The sequence below is a fragment of the Bombina bombina genome, chromosome 7 (assembly GCF_027579735.1).
Source record: "Bombina bombina isolate aBomBom1 chromosome 7, aBomBom1.pri, whole genome shotgun sequence".
In the NCBI taxonomy this organism is placed as follows: domain Eukaryota; kingdom Metazoa; phylum Chordata; class Amphibia; order Anura; family Bombinatoridae; genus Bombina; species Bombina bombina.
In genome coordinates this window covers 350,111,946-350,137,085 of record NC_069505.1, presented here as the reverse complement: position 1 = coordinate 350,137,085, position 25,140 = coordinate 350,111,946, and the positions used below count along the sequence as shown (strand labels likewise).

Genomic DNA, 25,140 nt, shown 5'->3' with positions numbered 1-25,140 from the left:
TTAGTGAACAAAAAGAGACTGATAACAGAGCCGATGAGAAGTAAACCACGCTGGGTGGAGTAGATACTGAAAAGTAATATCCAATAGCAAAATTCACAAGACAGTGAGTTAACACAAGCTCAGGTACTAAACTCAATAACTAAGCACCTGTCTGACGTCACAGCACAGGTTAAATAGAGTAGGTGGGTTGGACTCAGAAGTTAAGGTGGTATTGTAAATTGAAAGAGCAGGTAGTGCAAAAGATAAGGTGGAATGATGTTTCCTGACACTCTCTCTCAAGCACGCACACTCTCTCAAACACACACACACTCTCAAACACCCACAATCTCTCAAACACACACAATCTCTCAAACACACACAATCTCTCAAACACACACAATCTCTCAAACACACAATCTCTCAAGCACGCACACTCTCTCAAACACACACTCTCAAACACTCACACTCTCATACACACAATCTCTCAAACACACACACACACACACACTCTCAAACATACTCACACTTTCTCAAATGTGCCCACATACAATCTAGATTTAATGACACAAGAACCACATAGAGGTATGAATTTAAAAATGAAGGCCCATTGTCTGATTGTGGTTAATGGCTACACATTTTTATAGCCTCATGCACAAAAGTAAGTATGAACGATGTTAGTAACACACCAGAGTAAGCTTGAAAACAATAGCACTTTGTAACATATGTCGTTATATCCCCTAAGTCATCATGACACAACCATTTAATATGCTAAAGTTTAACAAAACACAACACAAATGTGACATATGGTAGCACAACATAGGGCGGCACAATTAATTATAAGGTGTAACTTACTTAGGGCAACCTGTAAGTAACCAGCAGACTTAATAAGTACAAGTAAATTATGACACCACAACCCAGAAGAAAAGAACTCAAAAACACATTTTTAATCTTTGTCATTTATTATAATTACAACAGTATTCTCATAGAGTTTACTTATTTACTCTTTCTTATCATACATATAGACCATGGTTGCTTTATGAAATCATTCACTATGTAAACAATGATTCCAGTGTTTGATTGGTTAAAATGACATGCTTGTGATCAGTCTATGGAAATTTGGATATAACATATCTGACCTTATTTTTTTTAAAATGAATCATCACATGTTTTAAATAAAGCTTTTCAATTATCGCTAAACAGTTTATCTTTGCTCTGTTACAAAATGATTCCTATTTAGTAATAAATCTCAAGTCACCAGAAAGGTCATTTGCCAGTTTTTGCACATAAGAAATCATTAAAATTATTAAAAAAATGCTTCTATGGCTTTTAAGAATTCTGGGTAATAAGAAGTACAACGTATGTTGTGTAGGTGACCCGCGAAACATTCACAAGATGACAATCCAAATGCACGGCAGATCATTTTTCTTGTTTCCAAATAAATTCTTGTTAATATTTCTTTTGTCACAAATATCAATGAAATAGTTTGAGAACATCTTGGTTATCTTTATCATCAAAAGAATCCTGCAAGAATAAAAATGTATTAACCTATACAAATATAACAAGCATTCAAAGCTATTACAAGTGTTTCTGATGACGGTTAAAGGGATACTAAACCCAATTTTTTTTCTTTCATTTAGCTACATTTAGCCACCAAATCAGCAAGCACAACCCAGGTTCTGAACCAAAAATGGGTTGGCTCCTAAGCTTAAATTCTTGCTTTTCAAATAAAGATAGCAAGAGAACAAAGAAAAAACGATAATAGGAGTAAATTAGAAAGTTGCTAAAATTGCATGCTCTATCTGAATCATTAAAGGAAAAAAAATGGGTTTAGTGTCCCTTTAACTGTGATATATATAGTTCTGAAATAGAAACAAACTGACATCAAATTTAAAACAACAAACTAGTCTTGTAAAATCCCCTTCTGAAAGGTTTAATTCATTCTCATGATGTCCTTACACACATCTCCGACATTCATGACTTTTATTACTTTACATGTCCCTACCATTTGATATTTATTCCATGGATCAATGTATTAATTGCTTACTTCAAATGGCTCAAAAAAAGCATTGCTTGCTCCATAAACTGGGTTCGGTATGGATACCAGTGGGGGATTCACATTTCCATTTATGTATGTGTCATCTTCATCTTCTTCAGCCTATAAGAAAAGAACAAAGACACATTTAACCGACATTGTATTGAAGAGTCTATCAATTGTATAAAAGTGTAACATTTAAACGACCACTCAATGCAGTAGAATTACCAAGTGCATATTAAAAAGACAATGATTTAACACCTACTCTGAATTTCAAACAAACAGTAGATTTTTTTCTGACAAATGAACAGGGTATACAGATACCCTGTTAGCTTGTGCACATGCTCTCAGTAGGATCTTGTTCCCCAGAAAGTGTAAATAATAAAAAAAACTGTAGATAATTTGATAATGGAAGCATGGGAAACCATGCTCTTTCTGAATCATTAAAGTTTATTTTGACTTGAGTGTCCCTTTAAATTGTTTTCTATCATTTTTAAATTCTGATATTTTGGCGAGTACTTTTGTATTATATGTGTCACCTTGACACACTTAACCCCTTAAGGACAGAGGCAATTGTCCAAGTTCTGAATGTAAACAAAACCTAGAATTTGAGCTATATGTTTGTTCTACCATAATATACCTCTTTCACATTAAGTGCACCCGCTCTTATTATACATTGTTATTTAAAGGGCAAATAGGGCTTTCATTTGACATCAAATATTTATATATGAACTAATATGAATAAAATCTAATTGTGAGAAATAAAAAAATCCCCAACACATACACACATTTGTTATTGTGAATATCATAATCCTGATAGGCTTTACTGCAATAAAACACCCATATTTGTATTCTTCAATGTCCCAAGAGTACTACAATTCCCCCCACGTACAGGTTTTCTGGGATTCCAGGATGCTATAGGCCCAAATATGGGTCCTGCCCATTTACATGGAATTTGACAAATAGATTTTCTGGGCCTATGTAGCCTTTAAGGCAGTATCACAGCCCAGGACAGAAAATGACCCCATAATGGAATATTATTTTCAAAAATAGACAAACCACAGTATTTCAAATGGGGTATGTTGTTTGGTCTAACCACTTTATCATGGGCTTAGAGTCACTGGGCTTAACATAAACAGGGACAGGCCAAGATCAGGGGATCCAGAAGTCAAAGTAGTCAGTACAGGCAGCTGACAAAGAGTAATCAGGACAACAAGAGGCCAGGAAAATAGAATAACCACCCCGGTAGCTCCCCAGTGCATACTTTTTTGAACAGCACATAAAGAAACATAGAATTTGACGGTATATAAGAACCAAAAGGCTCATCAAGTTACTGTTTTCTTAGGATAGTCTAATGCATGTCCCAAGCATTTTTGAATTCCTTTATAGTCTTTGGGCTAAATTTGCCAAGTGTCGAGCGGACATGATTTGCTATAGCGAATCATGTCTGCTCGACATCGTTAAATGCAGACAGCATATGCTAGTGAAATGTTTGTGCAATGCCGCCCCCTTTTCACACGGATACTAAAAGGTGGCGGACAGGTTAAGGAGTAGCAGTCTTATGACCGCTGCTTCTTAACTTCTGTTTCAGGTGAGCCTGAAACCATGGGCCTCTAATAAATGGAACACTTTGTATTTACCACCTCTTTTGAAAGTTTATTCCATGAGTCCACCACCCTTTCTGTAAAAAAATGCTTCCTTACATTTCTCCTGAATCTACTACTCTCTAATTTAACATTGTGACCCCCTGTTTTGTTATTTATTTTTGTGTGGAAAAAGCTTCTTCTTTATTAAGGCCCTTCCTATCATGTCATCTCGTACCTTCTCTTCTCTAAACTATAAATATTTAGGTCATAGAATCTTTCTTTGTACGTTTTATATTTTAGACCGTGTACCATTTTAGTAGCCTCCATTGGACAGTTTCTAGTTTATTTATATCTTTCTAAAGAAATGGGGGCCTATTTATTAATGTGCGAGTGGACATGATACGATGATGCGTATCATGTCTGCCGCACATCGATAAATGCCGACAGCGTTTATCATTACACAAGCAGTTCACAAGAACTGCAGAGTCGTGGTCAATCAGCCGCTAGCAGGGGGTGTCAATCAGCTCAATCGTATAGGATCGAGCGGATTGATGTCCGTGGCCTCAGAGGCAGCGGACAAGTTATGGAGCAGCGGTCTTTAGACCGCTGCTTCATAACTACTGTTTCCGATGAGCCTGAAGGCTCGTGCAGAAACAGGGGCATCAAGCTCCATTCGGAGCTTGCTAATTCAGCCCCATGGTCTCCAGTTTTGTACACAGTGATTTGGCCTAACTAATGATCTGTAAAGTAGCATAAGAACCTTGCTATTTCTGCTACTAATACCTCTCCCAATGCAACCAAGTATTCAACTAGCCTTACTGGCTGCACTGCTGCATTGTGTACCAAATTTTATATCATCTGAAATAATAATTCCCGAGTCCAATTACTCTTTAGTTACAGTCAGTAATGTACCATTGAGACTATAATTGGCCTTTGGGTTTTTGGATCCTATATTCATAATTTTGCTCTTGGAAATATTCAATTTAAGATCCCATTTGCCAAGTTCTCCAGTTTTGTTATATCACAGCTCATTTTATCCTCACCCCCTGGAACGTCAACTATGTTACAAATTTTTGTATCATCAGCAAACAAGCACACGTTACCCTGGAGCCCACTTCCAATATCACTAATGAACATGTTAAACAAAATAGGCCCAAGAACTGATTCTTGGAGAACACCACTTGTAACTGACTCCTCATTTGAATATACTCCATTAATTGAAAACCTCTGCCTTATAGCCTTAAAGAGACATGAAATACAAAAAAAATTCTTTCATGATTCAGATAGAGACTACAATTTGATACAACATTCCAATTTACTTCTATTTTTCAATTTGCTTCAGTCTTCAGATATCCTTTTTTTAAGAAATAGCAATGCACATGGGTAAGCCAATCACACAAGGCATCTGTGCAGCCATCAATCAGCAGCTACTGAGCCTATTTAGATTTGCTTTTCAGCAAAGGATATCAACAGAATTAAGCAAATGAGATAATAATAGAATTTGGGTTTCATGTCCCTTTAAGCCAGAAATATACAGCTAGATTACGAGTTTTGAGCGCTATAGGGAAATTAACAACTGCCACAAAAGCGGCGGTATTTCATCTCCCTATAGCGCTGTTATTACAGGTTTGGAAAAACCCGGCTTGTGCAGGCGATATGGTGGCGTTGAGCTCCAAACCTCACCCAAATACATGCAGTGTTTTGACGTGCTCATGCATGATTTCCCCATAGATATCAATGGGGAGAGCCGGCAAAAACAAAGCCTAACACCTGTGATTGCGGAATGAAAAGCTCCGTAATGCAGCCCCATTGTTGTCTATGGGGAAAGAAAAAGTTATGTTTAAACCTAACACCCTAACATAAAAAGCACGTCTAAACACCCCTAATCTGCCACCCCCGATATCGCCGCAACCTACATAATGTTATTAACCCCTAATCTGCCACCCTTAACATCGCCGCCACCTACCTACAGTTATTAACCCCTAATCTGCTGCCCCCGACATCGCCGCCACCTACATTACAGTTATTAACCCCTAATCTGCCGCCCCCAACATTGCCGCCACCTACATAAATTTATTAACCTCTAATCTGCTGGCCCTAACATCACCGCCACCTACCTACACTTATTAGTCCCTAATCTGCTGCCCCCAATGTCGCCGCCACTATACTAAAGTTATTAACCCCTAAACCTCTGGCCTCCCACATCACTAACACTACAATATATTAACCCCTAAACTTAACCCTAACGTAACCCTAAGCCTAACCCTAACACCCCCTAACTTAAATATAATTTAAAAAAATCTAAATAAAATATACAATTATTACCTAAATAATTCCTATTTAAAACTAAATACATACTTACCTGTAAAATTAAACCTAAGCTAGCTACAATATTACTAATAGTTATATTGTAACTATCTTAGGTTTTATTTCACAGGCAAGTTTGTATGTATTTTAACTAGGTAGACTAGTTAGTAAATAGTTATTAACTATTTACTAGCTACCTAGTTAAAATAAATACAAAGTTACCTGTAAATAAAACCTAACCTGCCTTACACTAAAACCTAACATTACAATAAAATTAAATAAATTAAATTAATTTAATAAAATACAATTATCTAAATTACAAAAAAAATAAACACTAAATTACACAAAATAAAAAACAAAATTATCAAAAATAAAAACAAATTACTCCTAATCTAATAGCCCTATCAAAATAAAAAAGCCCCCCCAATAAAAAAATCCCTAGCCTACACTAAACTGCCAATGGCCCTTTAAAGGGCCCTTTGCGAGGCATTGCCCAAAAGAAATCAGCTCTTTTACATAGCAATTAAAAATACAAACATCCCCCCAACAGTAAAACCTACCACCCACACAACCAAACCCCACAAATAAAACCCTAAACTCCAAATAAAACCCCTAAATAAACCTAAGCTAACCATTGCCCTGAAAAGGGCATTTGGCTGGGCATTACCCTTAAAAGGGCATTTTAGCTCTTTTGCCATGCCCTGAAAAGGGCAATCAGCTCTTTTACGAAGTGCCCAAACCCTAAGCTAAAAATAAAACCTCCCCAAAAAAACCTTAAAAAAAACCTAACACTAACCCATGAAGATCAACTTACAGTTTTTGAAGTCCGGACATCCATCCTCATCCAGCCGGTGAAGTCTTCATCCAAGAGGGCAGAATTCTTCATCCAAGCGGGCAGAAGTCATCATTGAAGCAGGCAGAAGTCTTCATCCAGACGGCATCTTCTATCTTCATCCATCCGGCGCGGGTCCATCTTCAAGACATCCGGCACGGAGCATCCAATAGGATTGAGCTCGCATTCTATTGGCTTTTCCAATCAGCCAATAGAATGCAAACTCAATCCTATTCGCTGATTGGATCAGCCAATAGGATGAAAGCTCAATCCTATTGGTTGATTGCAACAGCCAATAGGATTTTTTCCCCTTTAATTCCTATTGGCTGATAGAATTCTATCAGCCAATCGGAATGTAAGGGACGCCATCTTGGATAACATCACTTAAAGGGAACTTCATTTTCCAGTGACGATCGGAAGAAGAGGATGCTCCGTGCCGGATGTCTTGAAGATGGACACGCTCCGCGCCGGGTGGATGAAGATAGAAGATGACGTCTGGATGAAGACTTCTGCCCGCTTGGATGAAGACTTTGCCGGCTGGATGAGGATGGATGTCCGGACTTCGAAAACTTTAAGCGGATCTTCGGGGGTTAGTGTTGTTTTTTTTTTTAGGGTTTTTGGGTGGGTTTTATTTTTAGCTTAGGGTTTGGGCACTTTGTAAAAGAGCTGATTGCCCTTTTCAGGGCATGGCAAAAGAGCTAAATGCCCTTTTAAAGGCAATGTCCATCTAAATGCCCTTTTCAGGGCAATAGTTAGCTTAGGTTTATTTAGATAGAATTTTATTTGGGGGTTTGGTTGTGTGGGTGGTGGGTTTTACTGTTGAGGGGAATGTTTGTATTTTTTAATTGTTATGTAAAACAGCTGATTTCTTTGGGGCAATGTGTAGGCTAGGTTTTTTTTTATTTGGGGGGGGGGGGGGGCTTTGTTTTTATAGGGCTATTAGATTTGGAGTAATTTAGTTTTTATTTTTGATAATTTCGTTTTTTATTTTGTGTAATTTAGTGTTTATTTTTTTGTAATTTAGATAATTGTATTTTATTAATTTAATTTATTACATTTTATTGTACAGATACTCGTCGACTTACGACCGCGTTACGTTCTGACCTTCCGGTCGTAAGACGATTTGGACGTAAGTCGGACAAAATACAGATGGCATGTAAATAATATGGTCTATTGTGTGATGTGTTGGGCTGACATTTCATGATTAATAATAACAATAACACCAGAGTTGTTTTAAATTAAATTCCTTTACTAATACAGTATCATCACAGTATGAATAATAAAATAACCTTTACTGTACTGTACCTGTACTGTGCAAATAATAACATAATATTTACTGTGCAAATACTATTACTGTACAGTACTGTACCTATACTGTACTGTAATAAAATAACATTTTTTTTTGTACTCTACCTGTAGTACTATGCAAATAATAACATAACATTTTAACATTTAACATAACATTTTAACATTTACTGTACCTGTACAGTAGTTTGCAGGAACTTTAACACTTATTTTACTTTAAATTTTTTAGAAAAGTAACTGAACTTAAATTTTTCTTTTACTGTACTTTTACAGTTATGTCATCAGAGTTACAGTATTATCATCTTGGTGAGTTGAGGCTGGAGGGGTTTCAGATGCAGTGTTCTTTTCAAAAAACATGCTGAGCTTTGTTTGACGCGTTTGTTTCTTTTTCTCCTCATAGATTTCACGATAGCCACGCACAGCTTCCTGAATTTGACGGTCAACCTTGTTAAATCTTTCAACATTCTGGTCCATGTTTTCAAAACAGGAGACAGCTTTATTTAGCAATGTAAAGCCTTCAGCCAACCCCTTTGCAGTGAATTTCTTCTCTGGCTCTTCTTCTTTGTCTTCTTCCTCTCTCCTATTTTCCTCTGCAACTCTCTCTGCTTCCAGTTCTATTAGATCTTCATTTGAAAGTTCTTTTGACTCATAATCTAACAGCTCTTCTACATCTTCCACTTCACATTCCAATTCAAGATTGTTTGCAAGTCTTACAATGTTTTCTCGAATTTCATCAAGCTCTTCCTCTGTTTCAAATCTCTCAAATCTGGTCACATATCGTTTTAGGCACTTCTTCCAAATTCCATTCATGCACTTTTCTGTTACATCCTCCCACGCTGCTGCAATATTTTTTATGCACTGAAGAATGTTATAACTTTTCCAAAAATCACGCAATGTTATGTCATCATCAGCATCTGTAGCAGCTATGGCTTGGGCGAATGTAGATCTGAGGTAGTATGCTTTAAACGTGGCAATTGCCCCTTGGTCCATAGGTTGAATGAGTGGTGTTGTGTTAGGTGGCATATAAACCACTTTTACATCAGGATTAAGGTCACCCAGGTGTGGTGGATGTCCAGGTGCGTTGTCTAAAATCATTAAAATTTTGAACGGGATTACTTTCCCTAAGCAATATTCACGAACTTGGGGAATGAAACAGTTAACAAACCAGTCTGTGAACAATGCCTGAGTCATCCACGATTTAGCATTTGACCGGTAATACACAGGCAGCGTGTGCTTATTAATGTTTTTAAATGCACGTGGGTTTTCTGAGCGATAGATAAGAAATGGCTTAAGCTTAAAACCAACAACGTTTCCTCCAAGTAACAAGCTTACACGATCTTTGAATGCTTTAAATCCTGGCATGGTTTTTGATTCTTGGTGAATGTATGTGCGCTCAGGCATCCGTTTCCAGAACAGACCCGTTTCATCAACGTTGAATATTTGTTCAGGTAAATACCCTCCCTCTTGGATTAATTCATCCAAAGTGTCAATGAACTTTGCAGCGGCTTCTGAATCTGCACTTGCTGCTTCTCCTGAAACCCGCACATTATGCAGACTGAATCTTCTTCTAAAACGTTTAAACCATCCAGTGCTTGCCTGGAAATTCTCTTTGTAATCCTCACCAGCTTTCTCCTTTAAAGTCTCAAACAAACTTTTAGCCTTCATCTGAATTGTTAGAAGGCTTATGGGTGTACGTTTTTGTATTTGATCTTCTATCCACAACATTAATAATTTCTCCATTTCATGAATGGGCCCTTGACGTTGTTTTGTTATTATTGTTGATTTCATTGGTGCGGAACCTTTTACAGCTTCACGTATGCGTTCCTTGTCCTTAATGATTGTGGAAACTGTGGAATGCGACAGTTTCATATCACGGGCAATCGCATTCACTTTTTTACCTTCATCATACTGCTTTATTACTTTCATTTTTAACTCCAAATCAAGAGCTTTCCTCTTCTTTGTAGCCTCTTTGCCACTACACGGTACCGGCCTTTTGGACTGCGACATGGTCAGACCCATACAAAGGCTGCTGCTTACAGTCACTTCTCATCACACACAAGCACCGCCTTTGCGCACACAAGCAGTCTTGCTGATGGTCGTAAGTACCGCCTTTGCGACCGATGGTCGTAAGTACCGCCTTTGCGCACACAAGCACTGCCTTGCCCCTTTACGCACATACGCAAATAAGCATCACCCTCAGTGCGACCGATGGACGTAAGTACCGCCTTTGCGCACACAAGCACTTCCTTGCCCCTTTACGCACATACGCAAATAAGCATCACCCTCAGCGCGACCGATGGACGTAAGTACCGCCTTTGCGACCGATGGTCGTAAGTACCGCCTTTGTGACCGGTACCGCCTTTGCGCACGTATCGCCTCTTCAGTGCGACCGATAGTCGTAAGTACGGATGGCCGTAAGTCGCATAGGTCGTAAGTCGACGAGTATCTGTAATGTTAGGTTTTAGTGTAAGGCAGGTTAGGTTTTATTTTACAGATGACTTTGTATTTATTTTAACTAGGTAGTTAGTAAATAGTTAATAACTATGAACTAACTAGTCTACCTAGTTAAAATAAACTTACCTGTGAAATAAAAATAAAACCTAAGTTAGCTACAATATAACTATTAGTAATATTGTAGCTATTGTAGGTCTTATTTTATAGGTAAGTATTTAATTTTAAATAGGAATTATTTAGGTAATAATTGTACGTTTTATTTAGATTTATTTTAATTATATTTAAGTTAGAGGGTGTTAGGGTTAGACTTAGGCTTAGGGTTACGTTAGGGTTAGGTTTAGGGGTTAATATATTTATGTAGTGATGTAGGAGGCCAGAGATTTAGGGGTTAATAGTTTAATTTAGTATATTTCGTTGTGGGGGGCTTGCGGTTTAGTGGTTAATAGGTTTATTATAGCGGCGGTGTGGGCGGATGACAGATTAGGGGTTAATAATCTTTAAATAGTGTTTGCGATGTGGGAGGGTGGCGATTAGGGGTTAATTGGTTTATTATAGTGGAGACGATGTCGGGGAACGGCGGAATAGGGGTTAATACATTTTTTTAAGTGGCAGCGATGTCTGGAGCAGCAGATTAGGGGTTAAGAATCTTTAAATAGTGTTTGCGATGCGGGAGGGCCTCGGTTTAGGGGTTAATAGGTAGTTCATGGGTGTTTAGTGTACTTTGTGACAGTTTAGTTATGAGTTTTATGCTACAGCTTTGTAATGTAAACAACTACTGACTTTAGATGGCGGTACAGATCTTGTGGTTATAGAGTGTAGCGCTCACTTTTTGGCCTCCCAGGCAAACTCGTAATACCGGCGCTATGGAAGTCCCATTGAAGAAGGAGTTTTTAAAAAGAGCGGTACTGATGTTGCGTGACGGCCAAAAAGGTGTGCGGTACACCTATACCTACAAGACTTGTAATAGCGGCGTTAGGGAAAAAGCAGCATTATGAAGCATAACGATGCTTTTTCACTCATAACGCCAAACTCATAATCTATCTGTTAGATTGCTATCTGTGTTAAGTATATGGCTAATTTTATGTACAAGGCGTTAGTTTTGCCGTAAAACAGATATGGTTGCATGCACTGATCAGTTAAATATTCTCCCCCATATATTTGCTGTACTGAACAATGCACTTTGGTTTTTGGATTTGTGCATCCTTTGTCCTGACAGACCTTGTACTTTCATCATGCATTGTGGACAGCATATACGCGTCTTTTTTGTCCGTGTACCAAAGAGCCAGCATAATGTCACAATCGGCTAGATTTAGAGTTTTGTTGGTAAAGACCCGCGTAGCTAACGCAGCTTTTTTTCCTACCGCTGCTTCCAAACAACGCTGGTATTTAGAGTTGTCTGAAGGGCTGCGTTAGGCTCCAAAAAGGGAGCGTTGAGCCGAATTTACCGCCACTTCAACCCTCAATACCAGCGTTGCTTACGGTAGCGGTAAGCTGGCAAAACGTGCTCGTGCACGATTCCCCCATAGGAAACAATGGGGCAGTTTGGGCTGAAAAAAAACCTAACACCTGCAAAAAAGCAGCGTTAAGCTCCCAACGCAGCCCCATTGTTTCCTATGGGGAAACACTTTCTAAGTCTGCACCTAACACCCTAACACGAACCCCGAGTCTAAACACCCCTAATAATAGGATGAAGACTTCTGCCGGTCTGGATGTCCTCTTCTGCCCCATTGGATGAAGCCTTTGGCCCGGCTGGGTGAAGACGACTCAAGGTAAGGAGATCTTCAGGGGGGTAGTGTTAGGTTTATTTAAGGGGGGTTTGGGTGGGTTAGAGTAGGGGTATGTGGGTGGTGGGTTTTAATGTTGGGGGGGGGTTGTATTTTTTTTTACAGGCAACAGAGCTGATTACTTTGGGGCATGCCCCGCAAAAAGCCCTTTTAAGGGCTGGTAAAAGAGCTGATTACTTTGTAATGTAGAATAGGGTAGGGAATTTTATTTTTTTATTTTTTTTATTTTATTAGGGGCTTAGATTAGGTGTAATTAGTTTAAAATTCTAGTAATATTTTTTTTCCTGTAATTTAGTGTTTGTTTTTTTTGTAATTAGTTTAGTTTATTTAATTGTATTTAATTGTAGGTATTGGTAGCTAATTTATTTAATTAATTGAATGATTAGTGTAGTGTTAGTTTTAATTGTAACTTAGGTTAGGATTTATTTTACAGGTAATTTTGTAATTATTTTAACTAGGTAGCTATTAAATAGTTAATAACTATTTAATAGCTATTGTACCTAGTTAAAATAAATACAAAGTTGCCTGTAAAATAAATATAAATCCTAAAAGAACTACAATATAATTATTCGTTATATTGTAGCTATATTAGGGTTTATTTTACAGGTAAGTATTTAGTTTTAAATAGGAATACTTTAGTTAATAAGAGTTAATTTATTTCGTTAGATTAAAATTATATTTAATTTAGGGGGGTGTTAGGGTTAGGGTCAGACTTAGCTTTAGGGGTTAATACATTTATTATAGTGGAGGCGAGGTCCGGTCGGCAGATTAGGTGTTAATACTTGAAGTTAGGTGGCGGCAAAGTTGGGGGGGGGCAGATTAGGGGTTAATAAATATTATGTAGGTGTTGGCGATGTTAGGGGCAGCAGATTAGGGGTTCATAGGAATAATGTAGGTGGCAGCGATGTGCGGTCGGCAGATTAGGGGTTAAAAATATTTATTATAGTGGCGGCGATGTGGGGGGACCTCGGTTTAGGGGTACATAGGTAGTTTATGGGTGTTAGTGTACTTTAGAGCACTGTAGTTAAGAGCTTTATATACCGGCGTTAGCCCATAAAGCTCTTAACTACAGCCTTTTCATGGGCGTTAGGAGTCTTGTCGGTAGAGGTGTAATGCTCACTTCAGCCAAGACTCTAAATACCGGCGTTAGGAAGATCCCATTGAAAAGATAGGATACGCAATTGGCATAAGGGGATCTGCGGTATGGAAAAGTCGCGGCTTGAAAGTGAGCGGTACACCTTTACCTGGCCGACTCTAAATACCAGCTGGCAGCCAAAAGCAGTGTTAGGACCCCTTATACAGATTCTATAGTAGTGTGAAAAAAGAGAGTGCACAAAAGACTCTAAGGGGTTAATTTATTAAAGTCTGGTGGACATGATACACTGTAGCGTATCATGTCCGCCAGACATCGCTGTCTGTATTCAGTATTTCACAAGCATTTCTAGTGAACTGCTTGTGCAATACCACCCCCTTCAGATTTGCGGTCAATCGGGGGTGTCAATCAGCCCAATCGGATAGGATCGGGTGGATTGCTGTACGCAGTCTCAGAGGTGGCGTATGAGTTAAAGGGACAGTCTACATCATTTTATTGTTTAAAAAGATAGATAATCCCTTTATTACCCATCCCCCAGTTTTGCATTACCAGCGCTGTTATATTAATACATGTTTTACCTCTTTGATTAGCTTGTATCTAAGCCTCTGTAGACTACCCCCTTATCTCATTGCTTTTGACAGACATACAGTTTAGCCAATCAGTGCAGACTCCTAAATAACTCCACGGGAGTAAGCACAATGTTATCTATATGACACACATGAACTAGTAATGTCTAACTGTGCAAAACTTTCAAAATGCAGGAGGCAGTTTTCTATGGTTTAGAAATCAGTTTGAGCCTACCTAGGTTTAGCTTTTCAAAAATACCACTAAGGGAACAAAGAAAATTTAATGATAAAAGTCAATTGGAAAGTTGTTAAAAAACAAAATTTATGCTTACCTGATAAATGTATTTCTCTTGTGGTGTATCCAGTCCACGGATTCATCCATTACTTGTGGGATATTCTCCTTCCCAACAGGAAGCTGCAAGAGGATCACCCACAGCAGAGCTGTCTATATAGCTCCTCCCCTAACTGCCACCTCCAGTCATTCGACCGAAGACAAGCAAGAGAAAGGAGAAACTATAGGGTGCAGTGGTAGTTTAAAAACAAACAAACACCTGCCTTAAAATGACAGGGCGGGCCGTGAACTGGATACACCACTAGAGAAATAAATTTATCAGGTAAGCATACATTTTGTTTTCTCTTGTAAGGTGTATCTAGTCCACGGATTCATCTTTTACTTGTGGGATACCAATACCAAAGCTATAGGACACGGATGAAGGGAGGGACAAGGCAGGCGCTTAAACGGAAGGCACCACTGCCTGTAAGACCTTTCTCCCAAAAATAGCCTCTGAAGAAGCAAAAGTATCAAATTTGTAGAATTTAGAAAAAGTATGAAGCGAGGACCAAATCGCCGCCTTACAAATCTGTTCAACAGAAGCCTAATTTTTAAAAGCCCATGTGGAAGCCACTGCTCTAGTGGAATGAGCTGTAATTCTTTCAGGAGGCTGCTGGCCAGCAGTCTCATAAGCTAAGCGGATTATACTTCTTAACCAAAAGGAAAGAGAAGTTGCTGAAGCCTTTTGGCCTTTCCTCTGTCCAGAGTAGACAACAAACAATGCAGATGTTTGACGAAAATCTTTAGTAGCTTGTAAATAAAACTTTAAAGCACGAACCACGCCAAGATTGTGTAATAGACGTTCCTTCTTTGAAGAAGGATTAGGACACAGTGACGGAACAACAATCTCCTGATTGATATTCTTATTAGATACCACCTTAGGAAGAAACCCAGGTTTGGTACGCTAAACTACCTTATCTGCATGGAAGATCAGATAAGGGGAATCACACTGCAAGGCAGATAACTCTGAAACTCTTCGAGCCGAAGAGATAGCTACCAAAAACAGAGCTTTCCAAGATAAAAGCTTAATATCTATGGAATGCAGAGGTTCAAACGGAACCCCTTGAAGAACTTTAAGAACTAAATTTAAACTCCATGGCGGAGCAACAGGTTTAAACACAGGCTTGATTCTAACTAAAGACTGACAAAACGCCTGAACATCTGGAACATCCGCCAGACGCTTGTGCAAAAGAATAGACAGAGCAGAAATCTGTCCCTTTAAGGAACTAGCTGACAATCCCTTCTCCAATCCTTCTTGGAGAAAAGATAATATCCTGGGAATCCTGACTTTACTCCATGAGTAACCCTTGGATTCACACCAATGAAGATATTTACATCATATCTTATGATAGATTTTCCTGGTGACAGGCTTTTGAGCCTGAATTAAAGTATCAATGACCAATTCAGAGAAATCACGTTTTGATAAAATCAAGCGTTCAATCTCCAAGCAGTGAGACGCAGAGAAATTAGATTTGGATGGTTGAAAGGACCCTGAAGTAGAAGTTCCTGCCTCAGCGGTAGAGTCCATGGTGGAAGGGATGACATGTCCACCAGATCTGCAATACCAAGTCCTGCGTGGCCACGCAGGTGCTATCAAAATCACTGAACCTCTCTCCTGCTTGATCTAGTCAATCAGACGAGGGAGCAGAGGAAACGGTGAAAACACATAAGCCAGGTTGAAAGACAAAGGTGCTGCTAGAGCATCTATCAGCGCTGCCTTGGGATCCCTGGACCTGGATCCGTAACAAGGAAGCTTGGCGTTCTGACGAGACGCCATGAGATCCAGTTCTGGTTTGCCCCAAAGTTGAATCAACTGTGCAAACACCTCCGGATGGAGTTCCCACTCCCCCGGATGAAAAGTCTGTTGACTTAGAAAATCCGCCTCCTAGTTCTCTACTCCTGGGATATGGATAGCTGATAGATGGCAACAGTGAACCTCTGCCCATAGAATTATTTTTGAAACCTCCAACATTGCTAGGGAACTCCTTGTTCCCCCTTGATGGTTGATGTAGTCTACAGTCGTGATGTTGTCCTACTGAAATCTGATGAACCTGACAGTGGCTAGCTGAGGCCAAGCCTGAAGAGCATTGAATATCGCTCTTAGTTCCAGAATGTTTATCGGAAGGAGTGTCTCCTCCTGAGTCCACAAGCCCTGAGCCTTCAGGGAGTTCCAGACTGCACCCCAGCCCAGAAGGCTGGCATCTGTCATTACTATTGTCCAATCTGGCCTGCGTAAGGTCATACCCTTGGACAGATGACCCTAGATAACCACCAGAGAAGAGAATCCCTGGTCTCTTGATCCAGATTTAGTAGAGGGGACAAATCTGTGTAATCCCCATTCCACTGACTGAGCATGCAGAGTTGCAGCGGTCTGAGATGTAGGCGGGCAAACGGCACTATGTCCATTGCCGCTACCATTAAGCCGATTACTTCCATACACTGAGCCACTGAAGGGCGAGAAGTAGAATAAAGAACACGGCAGGAATTTAGAAGTTTTGACAACCTGGCCTCTGTCAGGTAAATCTTCATTTCTACAGAATCTATCAGAGTTCCTAGGAAGGAAACTCTTGTGAGAGGGGGATAAAGAACTTTTTTCTTCGTTCACTTTCCACCCATGCGACCTCAGAAATGCCAGAACAATGTCTGTATGGGACCTGGCGATTTGAAAATTCGACGCCTGTATTAGAATGTCATCTAGGTAAGGGGCTACTGCTATACCCCACGGCCTTAGGACCGCTAGGAGTGACCCCAGAACCTTTGTAAAGATTCTTGGTGCCGTAGCTAACCCAAAGGGAAGAGCCACAAACTGGTAATGCCTGTCTAGGAAGGCGAACCTGAGATACCGATGATGATCTCTGTGTATCGGAATGTGCAGATAAGCATCCTTTAAGTCCACGGTCATATATTGACCCTCCTGGATCATAGGTAGGGTGGTTCGAATAGTCTCCATCTTGAAGGATGGGACCCTGAGAAATTTGTTTAGGATCTTGAGATCTAAGATTGGTCTGAAGGTTCCCTCTTTCTTGGGAACCACAAACAGATTTGAATAGAAGCCTTGCCCCTGTTCCTCCTTTGGAACTGGGTGGATCACTCCCATAACTAGGAGGTCTTGAACACAATGTAAGAATGCCTCTCTCTTTATCTGGTTTGCAGATAATTGTGAGAGATGAAATCTTCCTTTTGGGGAAGAAGCTTTGAAGTCCAGAAGATATCCCTGGGACACAATTTCCAACGCCCAGGGATCCTGGACATCTCTTGCCCAAGCCTGGGCGAAGAGAGAAAGTCTGCCCCCTACTAGATCCGTTACCGGATCGGGGGCTGATCTTTCATGCTGTCTTAGAGGCAGCAGCAGGTTTTTTGGCCTGCTTTCCTTTATTCCAAGCCTGGTTAGGTCTCCAGACCGGCTTGGACTGGGAAAAATGTCCCTCTTGTTTTGTATTAGAGGAAGTTGAAGCTGCGCCACTCTTGAAGTTTCGAAAGGCACGAAAATTAGGCTGTTTGGTCCTTAATTTGTTGGACCTATCCTGAGGAAGGGCGTGACCTTTTCCTCCAGTAATATCGGAAATGATCTCCTTCAGTCCAGGCCCGAATAGGGTCTGCCCCTTGAAGGGAATGTTGAGAAGCTTAGACTTTGAAGTAATGTCAGCTGACCAGGATTTAAGCCATAGCGCCCTGAATAGCAAAACCTGAGTTCTTAGCCGTTAGTATGGTTAAATGAACAACGGTGTCAGAAACAAATGAATTGGCTAGCTTAAGAGCTTTAAGCATGTCAAGGATATCATCCAATGGGGTTTCTACCTGTAGAGCCTCTTCTAAAGACTGCTCCCTCCACCTTAGGGACCATTTGCCACAAGTCCCGTGTAGCGGCATCTATGGGAAACATCTTTTTAAAAACAGGAGGGGGAGAGAACGGTACACCTGGTCTATCCCATTCCTTAGTAATAATTTCTGAAAACCTCTTAGGTATTGGAAAAACATCAGTGTAAACAGGCACTGCGTAGTATTTATCCAATTTACACAATTTCTCTGGGACTACAATGGCGTCACAGTCATTCAGAGTTGCTAAAACCTCCCTGAGCAACATGCGGAGGTGTTCAAGCTTAAATTTAAATGTAGACATATCAGAATCAGGTTGAAGTGTCTTCCCTGAGTTAGAAAAATCACCCACAGATAGAAGCTCTCCTTCTTCGGCTTCTGCACATTGTGAGGGTATATCGGACATAGCTACTAAAGCGTCAGAGAGCTCTGTATTTTTTCTAGCCCCAGAGCTGTCTCACTTTCCTTGTAACCCTGGCAGATTGGACAATACTTCTATAAGAGTATGATTCATAACTGCCGCCATGTCTTGTAAAGTATACGCAATGGGCGCACTAGATGTACTTGGCGCCCCTTGAGCGGGAGTTAAAGGCTCTGACACGTGGGGAGAGTTAGTCGGCATAACTTCCCCCTTGTCAATTTCCTCTGGTGATAAATCTTTTAAAGCCAGAATATGGTCTTTATAACTTATAGTAAGATCAGTGCATTTGGTACACATTCTAAGAGGGGGTTCCACAATGGCTTCTAAACATAATGAACAAGGAGTTTCCTCTATGTCAGACATGTTTAACAGACTAGTAATGAGACCAGCAAGCTTTGAAAACACTTTAATTAATGTGAAAAAGCAGAATATAAAAAAACGGTACTGTGCCTTTAAGGGAAAAAAACAAACACAAAAACTGCAAAACAGTGAAAAAAGCAGTTAACTCTATGAAATTTTTACAGAGTATATAATAGACTAAAATAGCATTGCACCCACTTGCAAATGGATGATTAACCCCTCAGGTTAAAAAACGAAGCAAAAAAATGGTAAAAACTGTTATAACAGTCACAAGCAAACTGCCACAGCTCTACTGTGGCTCCTACCTTCCCATAAAACGACTTTTGTAGGCACAAAAACCCTTTACAGAGGTCCAATATGACAGGGGACTCCTTCAGGGAAGCTGGATGTCTCAGAATGTAAAAAACAACTGAGCAATTAGAGCGTGAAAATAGGCCCCTCCCACCATGCACTCAAAGTCAGAGGGCCTTAAAAAACTATTCCTAGGAGTAAAATAACAGCCATGTGGAAAACTAGGCCCCAAATAAAGATTTATCACCTCAGTAAAAAAAGTTCCTTTATATATATAACGTTTTACATACTAAGCCATAATAGAAAGTAATATGAAAATTAGACTTTACTGCAAGCATGATGCCAGTCGTTATTAAATCACTGCAATCAGGCTTACCTTAACTATTACAGGCACTGTCAGCATTTTCAAGTTCTTATCATCCTCTAGAAAAAAATATACTGAACATACCTCAGGCAGTTAATTCTGCAGGCCATTCCCCCAGCTGAAGTTTCCCCATACTCTTCAGTTATGTGTGAGAACAGCAGTGGACCTTAGTTACAACCTGCTAAGATCATCAAAAACCTCAGGCAAATTCTTCTTCTAATTTCTGCCTGAGGTAAAAAAACAGTACAACGCCGGCACCGTTTAAAAATAACAAACTTTTGCTTGAAGATAAACTACACTAATTCACCACATCTCTCTAGCTACTTCCCTTGTCGAGAGCTGCAAGAGAATGACTGGGGGTGGCAGTTAGGGGAGGAGCTATATAGACACCTCTGCTGTGGGTGATCCTCTTGCAGCTTCCTGTTGGGAAGCAGAATATCCCACAAGTAATGGATGAATCCGTGGACTGGATACACCTTACAAGAGAAATAAATCATGAAAGTTTAATTTTGACTAGACTGTCCCTTTAAGAAGTAGTGGTCTATAGACCGCTGCTTCTTAACTCCTGTTTCTGGGAAGCCTAAAGGCTAGCGAAGAAACAGGGTAGATTGGCCCAATTCGCCAATAATAAATTGACCCCTAAGTGTAGATTGTTTAATATAAAATGACACAGATAAAACAGTAGCCCAATCCCCTCTTGAGGAGCTACTCACAGGATCGACCCTCAAACATATGAGGTGTGTTGGTACAAAACAAGCAAGCATGATACACCCCTGAAAAAGCGTTCTAGGTACAATTCAAATGTCCACTGTATAGTGGATCAGACGCTGCTGAGTTTTCCCCACACAATGTTTCATCAAGGAAAAAAAATTGAGCTTCTACAAAGTATCGCTCAATATGATTTGCCAGTCCAGACTTGCGTAGTGACGTTAAATTGTTTCTGAAGCCACTTACTTGTTGCTAATTCGTAAGTATCTATAAACTAAAGGATAATATATTAGTCATATCAGATATTTAAAATATATACGGTTTTATATAAGCAATTAATTCAAAAGTCAATAACCTCATCTAAAAAGTTAATTCCTTTCGGCTAATAAGAGACGCTCATGATTGGTATAAAAAATACATGAAAAATAAATAAATAAATTAGACTCTATTACTCTATTATAATCGCTAATTTGACAAATAATACACGTAAACATCAATATAAAATGCATCATGATATGAAGAACAATGTACACCAAAAATAAAATGAAGAAATTGTATCTATATATAACTATATGTTATATAGAACATTTTATTGGATCAATGGAAAAAAACATTAAATTAGATTGGTAATGTGTCCAAATTGATAAGGACCAGAGTTATAAAATCGGTAATAAGAGACATGAGGACAGATTATATGTCCCCCTGGTCTGTCATTGTTATCTTAAACCCAATTATACTTTTATTTTCATGTAAGCTAGAAAGGCCTGTAAATCAACTTCTCTAATGAGTCCAAGGGGTTCCAGAGTTCTGAGTCTATGGACCCAGAACGTCTCTCTCTAATATGCTCCATTACCCTCCTCTTTATGGTTCTTTTTGTTCTGGCAATATACCTTTTGTGGCACGAGCATTCAAGCAAGTAAACCAGAAATTTTGATTGGCATATTAAGTGTGACTTTATTTGAAATTGTACCTTATCTTGGTGACAAAATAATGTTCTGTTATTATTTCTGTCTATTAATGTACAAACTGTACAATTTTTTCTCCTACATCCATAGAATCCATTCACTTTGGATGTTGGATTTAACCAGGTGAAAACTGTATTTGTGTTTTCCCTAATCGGTCTCAGCCTCAAAATTTTTGCTTTTTCGTAACTATTTATAATGATTTCTTCTAGGTATTTATTGGCTCTGAATTTTTGTTTAAGTATATTGGCTTTTGCCTCAAAGTCTTCAAATCTTGTGCAGTTACAGCACAACCACTGGAACTGCTCGTAAGGTATATTATGGACTCATTTTTTATGGTGGCAGCTTGTAGCATATAGGTAGCTATTTGAGTCAGTAGCTTTTCTAAACAGTCTACTATCAATTTTATTATTTTTATGAAACAGGACAACATCTAAAAATTCAATTTTAACGGATCAAAATTTCAAATGAATTTTAAATTTGAATGGTTACTGTTGACATACCCCATAAAGGCCTCTATTGTTTAATCAATGCCTTCCCAGATTACTATGATGTCGTCAATAAAACGACTCCATAGTTTTATATGAAATTTAAAGGGATTGTTCTTTTAAATGATAAATGCAAAACTGCAATTTTTTACCACTTACCTAAAGTCCATAAGTGCATTATAAATCCCCCTGGGAGGCCAATTATTTTGGGTATCGGGTCCCTTACTTGTAATCTCTCCTAGTACATTGACTACTATTTAAAACCTATGGTGTTAAATTTAAAGTTGTATCTCCGTGATACACCAGATTTGCTATGCACTCTGGATCCACAAGAGTGGAAGTCGGGATACAGGTGGTTAACCTTGGATGTGACATCTTTGTACATTTGTATCCCTCATACTCATGGAATCCAAAGTGTAAAACATTTTTTGACAGAAATGTACAGTCTGCCTAAAATACAACATGATTTCATACTGGAGAGCATAGAATTTATTCTTTATAACAATTATTTTCTCTTTGAAGAGCGCCATTATTTGCAAATTGGGGGCACAGCGATGGGCACTCACTTTGCCCCCAATTATGCAAATTTATATATGGGCTTTTGGGAGACACATTTTATTTGGCAGAACAATCCCTTAAAATCTCATATAAAACTATGGCATCCTTTTATATGAGATTTTAAGGGATTTTTCTCCCAAAAGCCCATATATAAATTTGCATAATTAGGGGCAAAGCGAGTGCCCATCGCTGTGCCCCCAATTTGCAAATAATGGCGCTATGGGGTATGTCAACAGTAACCATTCAAATCTAAAATTCACTGGATATTTTTTATCCGGTAAAAATAGAATTTTTAGATGTTGTCCTGTTTCATGAAAATAGTAAAATCGCCAGTAGTCTGTTTAGAAAAGCCACTGAATCAAATAGCTACCTATATGCTACAAGCTGCCACAATAATAAATGGGTCCATAATATACCTTAGGAGCAGTTCCAGTGGTTGCACCGTAACTGCACCAGATTTGAAGACTTTGAGGCAGAAGCCAATATAAAAATTCAGAGCCAAGAAATACCCAGAAGAAATCATTATAGTTACGAGAAAGCAAAAATTTTGAACAGACCTGATCTAATTAAGAGGTCAAGTGATAAGAAAGCTGACAGAAGCTATAAAACTGAGAATACAACTCTTTTTCTCTCCAAATACAATAACAGTGCGAGCAATATAGAGGACATTATCAAGAAACACTGGGAGATCTTGAAAGAGGATGAGGTTTTATGCAGGATTTTGGATGAGAAACCAAAAAACATAATTTATGCTTACCTGATAAATTCCTTTCTTCTGTTGTGTGATCAGTCCACGGGTCATCATTACTTCTGGGATATAACTCCTCCCCAACAGGAAATGCAAGAGGATTCACCCAGCAGAGCTGCATATAGCTCCTCCCCTCTACGTCAGTCCCAGTCATTCGACCAAGAATCAACGAGAAAGGAGTAACCAAGGGTGAAGTGGTGACTGGAGTATAATTTAAAAAAAAAAAAAAAAAAAAAAAAAAATATTTACCTGCCTTAAAAACAGGGCGGGCCGTGGACTGATCACACAACAGAAGAAAGGAATTTATCAGGTAAGCATAAATTATGTTTTCTTCTGTTATGTGTGATCAGTCCACGGGTCATCATTACTTCTGGGATACCAATACCAAAGCAAAAGTACACGGATGACGGGAGGGATAGGCAGGCTCATTATACAGAAGGAACCACTGCCTGAAGAACCTTTCTCCCAAAAATAGCCTCCGAAGAAGCAAAAGTATCAAATTTGTAAAATTTGGAAAAAGTATGAAGCGAAGACCAAGTTGCAGCCTTGCAAATCTGTTCAACAGAGGCCTCATTCTTAAAGGCCCAAGTGGAAGCCACAGCTCTAGTGGAGTGGGCTGTAATTCTTTCAGGAGGCTGCTGTCCAGCAGTCTCATAGGCTAACCGTATTATGCTACGAAGCCAAAAAGAGAGAGAGGTAGCAGAAACTTTTTGACCTCTCCTCTGTCCAGAATAAACGACAAACAGGGAAGAAGTTTGACGAAAATCTTTAGTTGCCTGCAAGTAGAACTTGAGGGCACGAACTACATCCAGATTGTGTAGAAGACGTTCCTTCTTTGAAGAAGGATTTGGACATAAGGATGGAACAACAATCTCTTGATTGATATTCCTGTTAGTAACTACCTTAGGTAAGAACCCAGGTTTAGTACGCAGAACTACCTTGTCTGAGTGAAAAATCAGATAAGGAGAATCACAATGTAATGCTGATAACTCAGAGACTCTTCGAGCCGAGGAAATAGCCATTAAAAACAGAACTTTCCAAGATAACAATTTTATATCAATGGAATGAAGGGGTTCAAACGGAACACCCTGTAAAACGTTAAGAACTAAGTTTAAACTCCATGGTGGAGCAACAGCTTTAAACACAGGCTTGATCCTAGCTAAAGCCTGACAAAAGGCCTGGACGTCTGGATTTTCTGACAGACGCCTGTGTAACAGGATGGACAGAGCTGAAATCTGTCCCTTTAATGAACTAGCCGATAAACCCTTTTCTAAGCCTTCTTGTAGAAAGGACAAGATCCTAGAGATCCTAACCTTACTCCAGGAGTAACGTTTGGATTCACACCAGTATAGGTATTTACGCCATATTTTATGGTAAATCTTTCTGGTAACAGGCTTCCTAGCCTGTATCAGGGTATCAATAACCGACTCAGAAAAACCACGTTTTGATAAAATCAAGCGTTCAATTTCCAAGCAGTCAGCTTCAGAGAAGTTAGATTTTGATGTTTGAACGGACCCTGTATCAGAAGGTCCTGTCTTAGAGGTAGAGACCAAGGCGGACAGGATGACATGTCCACTAGATCTGCATACCAAATCCTGCGTGGCCATGCAGGTGCTATTAGAATCACTGATGCTCTCTCCTGTTTGATTTTGGCAATCAATCGAGGAAGCAGCGGGAAGGGTGGAAACACATAAGCCATCCCGAAGTTCCAAGGTGCTGTCAAAGCATCTATCAGAACCGCTCCCGGATCCCTGGATCTGGACCCGTAATGAGGAAGCTTGGCGTTCTGGCGAGACGCCATGAGATCTATCTGTGGTTTGCCCCAACGTCGAAGTATTTGGGCAAAGACCTCCGGATGAAGTTCCCACTCCCCCGGATGAAAAGTCTGGCGACTCAAGAAATCCGCCTCCCAGTTCTCCACTCCCGGGATGTGGATTGCTGACAGGTGGCAAGAGTGAGACTCTGCCCATCGAATTATCTTTGATACTTCCATCATTGCTAGGGAGCTTTTTGTCCCTCCCTGATGGTTGATGTAAGCTACAGTCGTGATATTGTCCGACTGAAACCTGATGAACCCCCGAGTTGTTAATTGGGGCCAAGCCAGAAGGGCATTGAGAACTGCTCTCAATTCCAGAATGTTTATTGGAAGGAGACT

The 25,140-nt window shown here is 39.5% G+C and overlaps 1 protein-coding gene across 1 annotated transcript in view; it reads right to left on the bottom strand.

The window, feature by feature from the left end:
- Positions 1-919: 919 nt before the first annotated feature.
- The window catches only part of STAB1 (stabilin 1), a 1,127,460-nt gene continuing 1,103,239 nt past the window's right edge, over positions 920-25,140 (bottom strand). Inside the window, exons 68-69 of the mRNA XM_053721023.1 lie at positions 2,024-2,134; positions 920-1,500 (exon numbers count right to left, since the gene is read on the bottom strand). Coding sequence (XP_053576998.1) covers positions 1,450-1,500; positions 2,024-2,134 — 162 coding nt within the window. The 3' untranslated portion in view covers positions 920-1,449. The remainder of the gene's footprint in view (positions 1,501-2,023; positions 2,135-25,140) is intronic.